This window comes from Anopheles coluzzii, chromosome 2, assembly GCF_943734685.1.
Source record: "Anopheles coluzzii chromosome 2, AcolN3, whole genome shotgun sequence".
Lineage (NCBI taxonomy): Eukaryota > Metazoa > Arthropoda > Insecta > Diptera > Culicidae > Anopheles > Anopheles coluzzii.
The window spans coordinates 37,418,076-37,431,780 of record NC_064670.1 but is presented as its reverse complement, the minus strand read 5'-3'; the positions used below and the strand labels follow the sequence as shown (position 1 = coordinate 37,431,780).

The 13,705-nt window shown below is 45.8% G+C and overlaps 3 protein-coding genes across 3 annotated transcripts in view; 2 read left to right on the top strand and 1 right to left on the bottom strand.

The window, feature by feature from the left end:
* Window positions 1–71: 71 nt before the first annotated feature.
* On the top strand, window positions 72–3,216 carry LOC120949036 (nuclear pore complex protein Nup93-1). The gene is made up of 6 exons (XM_040365990.2): window positions 72–164; window positions 251–522; window positions 586–766; window positions 831–1,127; window positions 1,204–2,892; window positions 2,994–3,216. The coding sequence occupies exons 2-6, from the start codon at window positions 362–364 to the stop codon at window positions 3,111–3,113; spliced, it is 2,448 nt and encodes an 815-aa protein (XP_040221924.2). The 5' UTR covers window positions 72–164; window positions 251–361; the 3' UTR covers window positions 3,114–3,216.
* A 62-nt stretch (window positions 3,217–3,278) lies between these two features.
* On the bottom strand, window positions 3,279–3,941 carry LOC120949038 (ADP-ribosylation factor-like protein 2-binding protein). The gene is made up of 2 exons (XM_040365993.2): window positions 3,691–3,941; window positions 3,279–3,628 (listed from the first exon to the last, which is right to left on the bottom strand). Exons 1-2 carry the CDS (start codon window positions 3,790–3,792, stop codon window positions 3,290–3,292), a joined length of 441 nt encoding a protein of 146 aa, XP_040221927.1. The 5' UTR covers window positions 3,793–3,941; the 3' UTR covers window positions 3,279–3,289.
* A 363-nt stretch (window positions 3,942–4,304) lies between these two features.
* LOC120948791 (rootletin) overlaps window positions 4,305–13,705 on the top strand; it is a 41,486-nt gene continuing 32,085 nt past the window's right edge. The window contains exons 1-2 of the mRNA XM_040365503.2: window positions 4,305–4,765; window positions 13,173–13,292. Coding sequence (XP_040221437.2) covers window positions 4,577–4,765; window positions 13,173–13,292 — 309 coding nt within the window. The 5' untranslated portion in view covers window positions 4,305–4,576. The remainder of the gene's footprint in view (window positions 4,766–13,172; window positions 13,293–13,705) is intronic.

Here is a 13,705-nt window from a genome sequence, read left to right as displayed (position 1 = left end):
CTTGTGTTTACGTTTGACATCAGGACTTTGACGTTTGGGCAGTTTGACGCACATCAAACGTCACTTTTGTTGCGAGCCGAAGCGGACCGCATAGAAAATAAAACCGCCTAAACGTTGAAGCCAAATGAGCTGAAACTGTTAAAAATACAGAATTTAACTGCACGGTAAGTGTTGTACTATCGCATTTAAAGGTGCTCTCTTCGAAAACGATGTGGTTACTCACAGATGATTTGTTTACACGCCCATACAGCTTGTGGTCGAATGGTTGTGCCGGATTTGGAGGTTATGGTGAATTGGTAAGCGGAAGCAAGGAAAGTTTGTTTTTCATACCCAACCCAGCAGCGCAGCGAAACGATCGAAGATGGATTTTAACGCACTGTTGCAGCAAGCCCAAAAGCTGACCCATGAAACGCAAGTTTCCGATGATTTGCCGCGAGTCGAGCGCACCTTGCCGCAGGTGCTGCAAGCAACGCAGGAACTGCACTCGCGCGTAACGCAAACGGGTGCTCAGGACATGCAGGCGTAAGTAGTGGGAATGTTGCCGTTGGTATTTGCTGCTAACGACCTATACCAATCTTCCAACAGCCACATTCTGCTAGGATCGAATGGGATTGATTTGCCGAAAATATCGCAAAAGCTGGAAACGCTCAGTTCGCGCAAAACCTTCGAGCCGCTGGATCCCATCGCTACGACGGACGTACAGAATTTTCTACGCAACGAGAAGGAAAATGCTATCCTCGCTGTGATTGAGGAGGTGCACAAGAATGTAGGTACCCGTGGAACGTGAGTTCGGGTTGTATAGAAACGCTAACGTGCTGTTCGCATTTCAGTCCTACCTGTCCGCTGAAACGCAGAAGTGGGACCACATGATGAACGACTGGAAGCAGGAAAAGGTCAAGCTAATGAATGCGTTAATCGGTCCATCGCAGAGCTGGATTGACATCCGTAAGGGACCGGAGCAGACCATCCTGAACGAAACCACGTTCGGCGGCCGATCTTCACTGAACAGCCAGGAGATGGCGTACGCCCGAGAAGTGCACGAGTACAACAAGCTGGTGTGTGAGGGGGCCATGCGTCCGTCGCTAATACAACGCTTTGCCCAGGTGGCGGAAAGTTTCAACGATTCGGTGAGTGCATCTCCATCTTCCTGCTTCTATACGCCCCGCCAGGAGCAGATAATTGAATTTCTTCTTCAACTTGTAGCGTGTGAACGATGTATGGGAGGTGATGAAGTACATGACGAACGTAACACCCATCCCCCGCAGCCAGGATCCGATGAAAGTGCGCTGCTCGCAGCATCTGTTCATCAACCAAGCGAAACGCTACCTCGAGAACCGCTACAAGATTTTCATGCAAACCGTCATCTCGGAGCATCTGCGTGAAGCACGCCGTGGCGGCATACCGAGTGTGCTCAATTTGGTCGGCTCGTTCGTCGGGCTGAAGCTGGCCACCCACGGCCTCAACTCGTCCTTTATCGGTCTGCAGGACGGGCAGGTGGATGGCAAGCCGCTGTGGCCGATGGTGTACTATTGCCTGCGCTGCGGAGACATCGCTTCCGCGCTAAAGTGCATGCAGATGGCGGGACAAGGGCACGAGGATTTGATTGCCGTGCTGGAGGAAAAGTGTCACAATCCAGAGCAGAAAACCAATCCCCGCCTGGAGCTGCAGATACGCATGCAGTACAAGCGGCAAATACGCAATGCGACCGATCCGTACAAAAGGGCGGTGTACTGCATCGTGGGCTGCTGCGACATCCAGGAACCGCACGCGGACATTGCCAAAACGACGGACGACTTTCTGTGGATCCAGCTGTCGCTGATCCGTACCGACGGCGATGACAGTGCCGAGCATCTGACCTGCTCCGGGCTGCAGAGCATGATCCTGGAGCAGTACGGCGAGAAGCACTACAACGCGAACGAGCAGCCCCATCTGTACTTCCAGCTGCTGGCGCTCACTGGGCAGTACGAGGCCGGCATCGAGTTTTTGTCCCGCTTCGAGAAGTACCGGGTGCACGCCGTCCACATCGGGCTGGCGCTGAACGAGCTGCACATGATCGGTGGACCGCGCAATCTGCAGGAACCGCTGCTGTCGGTTGACTTTGAGGATCCACACCCGATGCGCCGGTTAAACATTGCCCGTCTGATAATGCTGTACGTGAAAAAGTTTGAAATCACCGACCCACCGGAAGCGTTGCACTATTTCTACTTTTTGCGCAATCTGAAGGACAGCGAGGGGCGCAATCTGTTCCTGGTCAGTGTGGCCGATCTTGCCATCGAGTGCCGGGACTTTGATCTGCTGTTTGGCCGCATGCAGCGCGATGGCATGCGCTCGCGTGGCTTAATCGACCAGTTCGAGACGGTGCACATCGACGCGCGCACCGTGTGCGAAATGGTTGCGGAGAAGTTCGTCAAGAAGGGCATGTTTGAGGATGCGATCAAGATGTTCGATCTGGCCTCTCAGCAGGAGCAGGCCCTGCGCTATACCTCCATACTGCTGTCCCAGGTGGTGCATCACGCCAACAAGGAAGGTTCGCTGCGGGAGCGCGTTCAACGGATGGCACACGAGTTTACCGAACGGTACACCGGGGCAGAGAAGAACTGCGACTCGCAGACGTGGTCCACGTTCAATCTGCTGAAGGAGCTGGCTGCGTTCTTCGATTACTACCACGGCAAAAACCATCAATCCGCGATGGACATTCTCGAACGCATCAAGCTGGTTCCGCTGCGCATGTCCGATCTGGACGTGGCGGTGAACAACTTTAAGCGTTTGTCCGGTGAGGTTTGTAAAGTCATTCCCGACCTGCTGCTCGCTACGATGGACATTGCCTACACGAAGTACAAGACGATGAAGGGCAAGGATGTGGCCAAGTTCGACGATCTTGGCAAAAAGAACGTAAGTAGCCAGGTGTCTTTTAAAAGCATATTACCGCAACACGTGTTAATAATGATTATTTTCTGTTTCTTTAACACAAATACATACACATACACACACAGCAACTAAGCTATCTGCGCGAGCAAGCAAAGGCCCTGACCAACATGGCCGCGATGGTGCCGTATCGTATGCCCGGCGATACCAACAGTAGGCTCATTCAAACGGAAATCCTCATGCACTGATGGTGCCCCCACTGCCTAAACCCCTTCTATCTTTTAAGCTAAACGTGTTCTTCGTACACTTACAATGCAAATCGAAAATAAATGCGTAAACCTGTTGGATAAAGTGACTCGTAACAACCTTCTGATGCGTGAAAAATCGGCAAACCTACTAAGACGCTTAACCCGTGCCGGAGGTACTATTTCTGCAGACCCGTCACGCTGATGCCCTTGCTCAGATCGTCGTATGCGCCTTCCTTGAACGCCTTGTAATCCAGCACCATATCCTTGAAGGCGAGAAAGTCGGTCAGCGTGTACAGCAGCTCAAAGATCTCCCCGTCGAGCTGCGTCTTTTTGTTCTCCAGCTCCATCGCAAACAGATCCATATCGAAGCAGCTCATCTTCCGGTTCAGATGCTCGACGATGTGCGCCTCGATCATGTTCGTATACTTCTGGTAGATCTCCGTGTAGACGATTTTATTCTCTTCCCCCGGTTCAAACTCGTAGTAGTAGCACTCCATGAACTGATTGACCATCCGCTGGTGTTAAAAGCGTAGGGTAAATAAAGGAACCTATTTCACGTAGATTCACCTCTCCTCACCTGAAACTCTTCGCCGATTACTATGTCCTCGATGTGGCCAATCACAGTGTCGAAGTATTCGCTTGAATTTTGTCTTTTAATGATGTTTTCTTCAAAATTCATCTTTGTCCGGGCGTCATAGATGGTGGAGAAAAAAGCGTTTGCACAAAACAACGGTCGTCGTCATGTTTACCGTTGTTTATGCTTCTGGCACCATAGTAACCGGAAATTTGCAACAGGTGGATTACTGCGGATTCAACATTTATCAAATGCCTAGTCTTTTTATGACCATCAATAATGTGGTTAGTTAAAAATTAAATAAAAGATATGTTCTCACTTTGCTTTCAAAAAGGAACATTTTAGTAAACGAACGAAACGGTTAATTACAGTTCACGACACAAATACATCATATTGGCGAACGAGCATTTAATAACGAAGGAAGAATTTGAAAAGTGCAGCATAAATTGGGCCAAAAACATTATTTTAATTTACTTTTACAAAAACCTAACTTTGAATTTTGCAATGTTTCTAGACAATTTTTTTTATTTGATATTATTAACAGTGTAGCTCAGTGCCGCTCAACCAGCCCCAACTGTCAAATATGTCAAAACCGAGCGAAACGCATAACTGTCATCGCGTGTAATGTTTTTGTTTTGGATTTCGTGGAGGTTTGAATTTCATGCAATTTTCGTGCAAATCTTCAAAATAAAGAAAGACGGATCGTGCAAAGTGCAAACGAAACTGTGTACCGTGTGTGTGATGAACGCGTTTGGCCAATAAGTGTGCGCGATACGGTTACAACGGTAATGCCAATCCATCCTGCCTGCCGGCATTTGTCCCGTACCGTGCTTACGTGTTTGTTTCGTAGTGACCGCAGAGAAAGAACAAAACATTACTAGCCACCGGAATGTCGTGGTTGAAGCTGAACGACAGCCTGAACAAGGTCAAGGGATCCATCACCTCCTTTACGCAGGAAGTCTTTGCGGAAGGAATCATCGGCGAGGATGAGGCAGACGAGAATCCTGCCCGAGAGCTAAGTGTCGCTCGTGAAAAAATCGACCAGCTTACCGACCTGTGCGCAACACAAGACCAAGAGGTACGTAAACAATGTCCGTGCCAAAGGCTTTCGGGTTTGGGTTGCGAGCATTTCGATGTGAAGCAGTGGATTTAAGAAACACGAAACAATCTAGCATAATTGTAGATCACACAACACACAACCAGGTAGCAGTTGCCTGAAAGACGCAATTTAAAATCAATCTTCTCGTTCCTCCTTTCATAAGCTCCTCCGTCATCTGTCTGCATTGTTTGCTGTTGTACAATGCACAAGCAAATAATTCTATAACTACACATGTTTAGCATTGCATCAGCAATAGTCTAGACATATGCAATTTGATATCATTATTTTGAAAATTAAAGTTTTCCCAAGGTCATTGAGTCGATTCCTAATCAGACACTGCTATCCCTTGATGATATAGAACTGTGGCAACACTATTCTAACAGGGACAAATTCATACATTTAATTCATCAAACGCTCGACCAAAAATGCGTCCTTTCTCTGGTAGCTACACGATTTAGAATCAAATAAGTCTAAAATGCCCTGAGCACTATTCAAATGGGTAAATTAATTCATTTAACAGGACTAGACTAGAACCAATCACATTTGATTGAAATTCTATGTTAATCGTTGGTCTTGCCTATACTGGAGGACCTAGAGAATGGGGCGGATCAATCATTACGCAAACTAAGCGGCCACTTAGTGCCCTTGGTCTGGAAGGTATCCTCTCTTATAGAGTCTAAAAGGACTCAAAAAGCACTCGAATGAATAACTTCCTACTCAGTTAGCTCGATCCATCCATGATTGCTTCTCGCCAACTTTGTCTGCCGCCGATCTTTTGCCGTTAAATCAAGCATTCTCATGTCCCTGTCGTTCCTCGTTCTTTTGTTGGCTATGGTCTCGTTCTATCGCTGCCTCCTTCCATCTTTGTCTGCACCCAATATTCAACATGTCCTTCTCAACCTGATCTATCTACCGCGGTGCGACCCTTCGCCTAACGCCGGGTTGTGTTTCGCTCATAAAAGCCTGCCTGCAGTGAGTATGACTACTGCATCTTCCACACATGCCCTAACCAACGTATCCTGCCAGCCTTTATCATCCACATTGCAGCTCATATGGAATATATTTGGAGCTTTCAGAATCTAGATATTTCGTTTATGCTATATTGATAGAATATCAGAGATTTTCTTACCGGATTGATCAGTCTTTAAAGAATAAATGGGATATTAAAATTACATACACAAATGTCGATATCATTCTTCTTCTTCTATTTGCCGTAACGTCCCTACGCGAACATGCCGGCCTACAAAGGCTTTCGAAAATTAATCCATTACTTCACAGCCGGAAAGTCAAAACCTCCATACGGAGGGGACGGTCCATTCTAAGCTTGAACCCATGACAGGCATTTAATTGAGTCGTTCGAGTTGACGACTGTACGATGCAACCGCCCCAATACTGTCGATATCAATAAACATATTAAACAACAAAAACAACAAAGCCTAAGTCAAGTTAGTTAGTTTAGTCTGGTATTTTAAAAGAAGTTTCATTTTACACGGTTAAAACCAAATTCAAATAGCCTTTTTGTTTGTATAGCAAACTAAAATGTTCATACAAACGTAGCCTTCAAACATACAAACAGCTCCATAACTCCATCCAGAACGATGAAATAGGCAATAATTACACACTTCCCCAGCGAATGGTGTTCATTTGCAGTTAATTACCCTCGCAAACGATCGAGGGATAGTGAAAAGTGTCACCCACATGTCCGCTGGGCGCATCGAACGGACTGACCGGCTAGGTGGTAGCGCACCAAGCTGGCACCACAGATTACAGCTGTACAGAGCTGTTGTACAGATTGCAGCTGTGCAGCATCAACATCATGAGCATCATCATCATCATCATCAGCAATACAACACAAACAATATTTCATAATTGCTTGCACACACTGCTTGCCGGCCTTTTTGCCAAGTGCTCAAGGCCCTCCGCGTGCTGCACTGCGGCTCTACTATTCCTACCAGCTTCCGATTGTATTTGTACACGCGGGTGTACTCCATCAGGTTCATCTCCGCCGTTAGATGTTGAAGTGTTTCGAACGGAACGTACCACGAACGCACTCCGTTTCTAACCTATCCGTTCTAGGCTGCCCCTACCCGGGCGCGGTTTTCCACCGGGTACGAAGTGCCCATTTCCTTCCTGACTTTTCGCAGCGGCAATTACACGGCCCATGAAGCTCGCATTTGTGTACCGCCGGGCCACATGTGATACGCGGCTGCAAATCGGTTGTAAATATGATTAATAAGGCATGATGGAGCTCACGCGCTGGAGCCCGCAACGTTGCGCAACGAGCAGACTAGCTACACCGAGTATGGCGGTCGGGGGCCGTTGGTGGCCCGTTGCGGGCACGTCGGAAGCATCGATAATCGTCACCGGAATGGGCTTCCCGCTACTGCAGCCCGCCATATTGTTCTGCTCACGCGGTCAACGGCGGATGTGCACGATGATGATGATGATGGTGGTTGACGTTTCAGTGCTGGTGCAATGTGGGTTTGGTGTGGCCACGGACTATTATGGAAGGCATGAGGTAGGGGGTAGGTGCGTGAAGAGCAACTAGAAAATATACCACCCGCACCAGCCAAACTGTACGGTTCGGTTCCTGGGTCAGGTTGAGGAGAAGTCTTATTGGCATGTTTTATTTTATCTTTTTTATTACTTTTTGAATGATGCCGTTATGGAAAAGTTTGTATTTTTTTATTTCAAATTGGTTCAAGATTAAATGTATTGCTTTTTTTACTAAAAATGTTGATTTTTATGTTCATTACTTAAAAAATCTATTTATTAAATTTATTTAAACATCTAGTCGGACGTTTGGGTCGTTTTATGTTTAAAAATATAAAATTAATAGATAAAATCTTCTTGAAACAACAAATCTCCTATTTTTCAGAATAATGTTATATTATTGTAATTTTATAATTTTCCCAACCATGTGTTACAAGCATTCTTTTGTTCGTTTTGCTCATCACTCCCATCATAAGGAAGTGTTTGTTTTGGCGGTTTTATCTGCTGGGTGCGGAATACATTAGAAATGTCTTTGCATGCTTCCCATCGAAACCATTACCCTGTTGTACCAGCATACAAGTTACCGACGATTGTTGCCGACGTGGCCTGCACCGGTAGGCAGGCTGTGTTTCACGTTCTTCACGAGTCGCGGTTGAGTGAAACGGTACAACCAACCGTCACCCCCGATGACATTACTGTTATTGGACGGTCGGTCGTGTACGTGGTGTTGTTTCCGTTTAGCAGCCGGGTCGAACTGCTGGGTCGAAATGGTTGGAAAGTGTCTCATGAAAACTGGGTGTTTGTGTATCTGTGTATGTGTGGTATGATACAGATTGGGGGCAGCGGGGGCACTGGAAGCGGTGTTGTTTGTGTGTGGACACAAGTGTGTTCCGTCGCGGATACTAGCGTCCGTTGTTGCCGGTGCCGGTTCCATCGTTGCGCTTTCCTCGTGCGCCGTATACCCGTACACTTTACCTGCACGGTGGGTGGGTGGCGGTTTCAGTACAAACCTCTTATCAGCAGCATGTGCAACACGATATATCGTTTGGATAGGATCGTAATGGAAAAATGGTCGTAAAAAGTGTACCACAGTGGAGGGAAGAAACAAAACGCGCCATCGCACGGCCCTTTACCGCAACACTACCCCGTACACGACGTACTCCTTTGCACAGGGGGAATACGGGCCAAGCCTGGTGTTCGTGAGCGTGTGTTAGGTATAAACGCTTTATGTTCTACATATTGTTGCCTTTTACTATATTAGTTTATCTTCTGGGTGGTTTTCTGAAATTAATTTATTTTATATTCACAAAGTAACTAAACATAAACAATGTTTTTTTTTTTGTAAACCTAATTTTATACTATCCTATTACTTTCAAGCCTTCGGAAGCATTAGTTGGCATTGCTTAAACCCGAATGGAAGCAACATTTTTTTTTCCATTCGTATTAAGGACTCGGACCCGAATGGCCGAATGTTCTAATGGGAAATACAAAAACCATAATTTAATAAAATAAATATAATTTTTATAAATGTCCAAATAAGCCATGGGTCTTCAAACTTATCAGTGCCCGAGCAACATTGGTTTAATCAGTTATGTCAAATTGGCAACCCGCGGGTCGTATGCTGCCCCCGAAGATTATGTATGCGACCCGCGACACTATGAAGTAATGATTAATCCAATTCATATTTGAAGATACCTTTAACATTGATATTCCAGTTAAATATTGCGGCCCGCGAATGGCTATTGGGGTTAACAAATGACCCGCTGAACAAATGAGTTTGACACATCTGTCCTACACTATTAACGCTACTACAGGAAAGTTGTTACTGCTACAGGATACAACTCCGCAGGAGCCAAAGCCTCTCTAAACCATACTAACAACAACAACAACTGCTACAGGACAGTCTGACACTAGTAGCCGAATCGGATATTAGTGACAAAAAGGGATTCAAAAACTCTTCTTTCACTAATGCTTAGGGGATGTATTTGAATAAGTGACGAATTTCTACTTCTGGTGGCGTAAACAGTAAACTTGATGACAATAAACAGGTATCAACGATATTTCTTAATAGGATAGGAAGATTTCTTATGTGGAAGCATTGAACGAACTTCTATTACGGATTTTAGATTAACATTTTTATTGAAAGTAAGAAAAAACTAAATACTCGCGTGATATCTACTTGGCGATATCTTGTCCAACTCTTTTGAAAGTATTCAATTCTACCGCTGGCATGTCCAGCAGCTTGCAAAGCTCATTTGCGTAGGCCAGTTGTGAAGCGATCATCTGCTTGATGGATGTATTGTCTGTATTGAGCTCTGATGCCTCCTTCTCCATCATAATTTCAGCCATCTTCGTCTTTGCCCTGCTGACACGAGCTGCTTCCGTATTTCGGCGACGCTTTTCCATCTGCTCTGGGGTGCGATCCTTAATCGGGAATTGTCGAGCCATGCTCTTGTGGTACACGATCGGAATTTCCTCGTTGTTCGCCGCAACCAGTGAATGCCATCGGCTGAGTGGACGGGAAGGGTGAAGCTTCTTCATGATGGTATCTCCTCGGCTGTTGTTGAGATTCGATTCCGACTGTTCGCTGTGGTTCGATTGGGTGTCACTGTGGTCGCTCTCCGAGGCTATTAGAAGCCGGCTGCTGTCGTTGCTGTCATCGCTGTGCAGGAAACTGGAAGTATCCGACGAGGGTGTATACTTTAGGGTGCTATCGGCGCAGCCTAGAGCTGCCTTCAGAAGTTGTTCAATGTCTCTCTTCTGGAAGTTCTTGGACTGTTGCTGTAGTGCGGACAATCCCGTGTACAGCTTCGATACCGTATCGTCGATGTTCGGAACTCTTTCCAGGGACTGATATTTGTTACAGGCGTTAAAGGCCATAGTGCTACTTAATACGATGGCTTTAGGCTGACTGTGCTCTTCTACCAAATGTTAAACGATACAACTCGAAACACAATGTTACTGCGAGGAACAGCTAGTTGTGACTGAGATGGTTTCTGTGAAATACTTTTCCTTTTTATATGGTAATTAGTTGCAGAATATTTATGTTACCCATAGTAGTGCGTAATCCTGATCGTAGCTTGAACATGTACAATATTTTTCCAACGGGTACACGTTGAAGAATTTTCCAAGTGCAAAGATTACCCGGAAAGTACCTGCTATCTGTAAAACATCTGTAAAACGTGACATAAATCATTAAGGTAAAGGATTTTTATGTTGTTACATCTTCCGTATGTTGCCCATTCTATCCGTACCCTGAAAACAATTTCGATATTCACTCAAAACGAAATGATTGTAACATGTATTTTGCTTGGATGGTTACACAACATGAAACATGCTAAAGAATATGGCTGCTATTGTGTTACAAAATACTTTGGAGCCTGTCGAAACTAGCATAATGATTGTATTGTTGGAACATGATTTAGTCCATTTAGGGAGCGTTTGGTGTTAGATTCGTTAGAGGCCATGATGATACTTGATACAATGGTTTGATACTGTTTATGCAGTAACTTGGGAATATACTGTATATGAACATCTTGGTTATATATAATATAGTCTAGCTTATAGTCTATCTCGTAATTATGTCATACAGGACCTTGGAACGCTACTGGCCTATAAGCTCAACGTTCATGACAATTATCAGCTACTTATCGACAAAGGCCAATCGTATGTTAGGATTTATCATCAGGAACCCAAAAGTCTTAAGTGACCCATTATGCTTAATAGGTGTCTACCCATCATTTGTCGCTCTATTCTATTCTATTCTTAAGTTCAACACAGTAACTTGGGCCCTTTGCACAGATCTATGGTCTTACCCAGTGGTTATCAACTTTTTTGCCGCTTTTTCCCCCCATGGAGGGTGCATGTATAATTTCATTCCCCACTCACATGTTCATGTGAAATAAAATTAAATACCAAAATACAGCTATTTTCGATGATTTCCAGTTTGAGTTTTTTGGAACTCAGACCATTTTTCGGACAAAAACAGGTGAAATCTGATCAGGAAAGTTATGGGGGATATGGAACGAAGTGTTACGACCTCCCCCCCCCTCCACACCGTTTTCAGATAAGTTTGAACTGATTTGGCAACGTGGGCCGCTTTTCCTGTTTCCTGTACGGCTGCATTTTTGCGTGTGAAGGAAGACCGCACATGCTTCAGCCACGATCAACTGGTGGTACAGCGGCTTAACGTTTGCTAAATCAGTCTAAGAGGAGACTCTCTTTTTCTTTTGCACAACACATGTGTGTTGTTTTTTAGGAAATCTCCAATGTTTTTTTAGAAAATCTCTAACAAGATGAAGCATGAGGAGTCTATAAAGTCCAAATAATGTCGTTGTAATCACATAGATCGTTTAGCTGAGAATAAGAAAAATATTATCCTATTACTACGAAACACTAATTGTAAGATTCCTAAATTTACAACTCGAACTATCTAAATGCAAGTTTTTCAACATATCAGAGTTAAAATTGGAGTATATATTTGAAAAACATCGTAACTTTACCATGTACACACTAGCATATTAATTAAGATTTGTGTCTTGTGAGTTTGTAAAACTATGCGTCATTTCAGATGCATTTTGTCCTCCAAATCTGTATCTGTAGCCCTGTTCAGTCTAGCAGCAATTAATGTTCTAGTGAGCTAAGATGTACATGGAAAGTTCGTTGACTGTATTTTCTTTATTTTTATCTTAAAACGCATTGTTAATCACATTCACCTTTAAGGTGTACATTTCACGCCAGTGCTGGCAGTGGGAACATACCTGTCCCACCGTTTTGATAGCGCATTATCGCTACCAGTTGGCCACTTGACGCTGGCAGTGCTAAGAACATGCGCGACCGAGGGGCATGCGTAGCAGCAGGCAACACATGCGGCCGATGCGGACCAGCCACCGCCAACCACAGCCATTGTTCGCGTGGTGCGTTTGATCGACACGAAAAAATGGCACTCTCCAGTGAGCCCAACTACAGCCAAAGCAAATGCATCGCAGACGAGGTGCCGTTGACGCAGTCCCCCCAAACTGTGAAGCGGGGCGGGGTGAAATAATGGCTTGGGAAATGGATATTAAATTCACCACCGTTCGACCGAGCAAGCGTGTATGGCTTACGTCGGGCTTTGGCTTTATCATAACACAATTTCTACAGCCCCTTCGACGACATACGGCACAACGGCAGCAACACCAGCAGCACCCGGGTAACACCGATAGGCACCTGGCGGCAGCCCGAATCGCGCTCCCCGGTCGGTGTGTTATGCTGCCACCAGCACCAACACGTACCATGCGGGAAATGCATGCGAGCAGCGGTGTGGAATGGGGTTGGTACCGAAACCGAAACCGATTAGCATGTGCACCGTTCCCACGTCCCTGACGCGCTGTCGGTGGCGCGCCATTTTGTGACAATAGAACGCTAAACCTCAACCCGCTAGCGCTGAGCAGCGGAGGGGCCAAAGGTGAGGCAAGGGTGGAGCAGATAGTCGGCGGGTGTACCTTGTGGGGTCAAACCCGAGGACTTCCCCGTTCGTGGGTGCCTCCTTCCCGTCCAATTGTGGTCGGGTAGAACTTTCCGTTGGCCATTTTTTCGCTTTTTTTAACCAATTTTCCGGCGGTTTAAAAAAATGGCAAATGGCGCGACGCAGGAAGGGCACATCGTAATCATTTTGTTTTAATATCACACATACACCGCTGTGTGTGTGTGTCGCATTGTTGGCCGAAACAACAGCACAAGACAACCACCGGCACCGGTACGTAATTAAGACAAATTGTGTGCCAGCTCGTGTGGATGGGGAAAGGGAATGGTAACAAATGGAAAGCCTCAGAACCTTCGCTACACAGAACAGACAACTACAGTGTCGTTTTTTTCAAATCTACTATTCAATGTTTCATTTGTATCGTTCCAGATTGCAACACTTCGCAAGCAGATTGTGGAGTTTCAACAGTTACAGCTGCCATCGTCATCCGGGACGCAACAGCCGGGACCGTCAGCCAAGCCATCTTCGGGCGAGTCGAAACCTTCCGGGGTAAGTAGCGATCGCGATTTTGCTGATGAGGATCGGATTCAAAAGGCTCGCAATGAAATAGTTTTAAGTTGATCAACGACATGACCCGTAAACATGTTTCGACGACTACGAAACGTAATATTCGTTTTTAACGCAAAGGCTGTTAATGTTTCCTCTATCAGCGCGGGAAACTTGGCGAAACCAAACGCCTTATCTGAGAACAAATAGAGTTGAACCCTTCTCGGGAGCCCGGGTTCTGAGGTAACGCACCAACGCTGGAGGATCAACGAGACGCTAACCACCATTTGTGTTCTGACCGAGCATGGGACGCTTAACGTTCGTTCCAAACTACCGCTCCCAGCCCAACCAAGAGCCACCCAGCCTACTTTTCACGCGCTCCGATCGATATCGATTCTGGTGCGTTCCCAATCGAT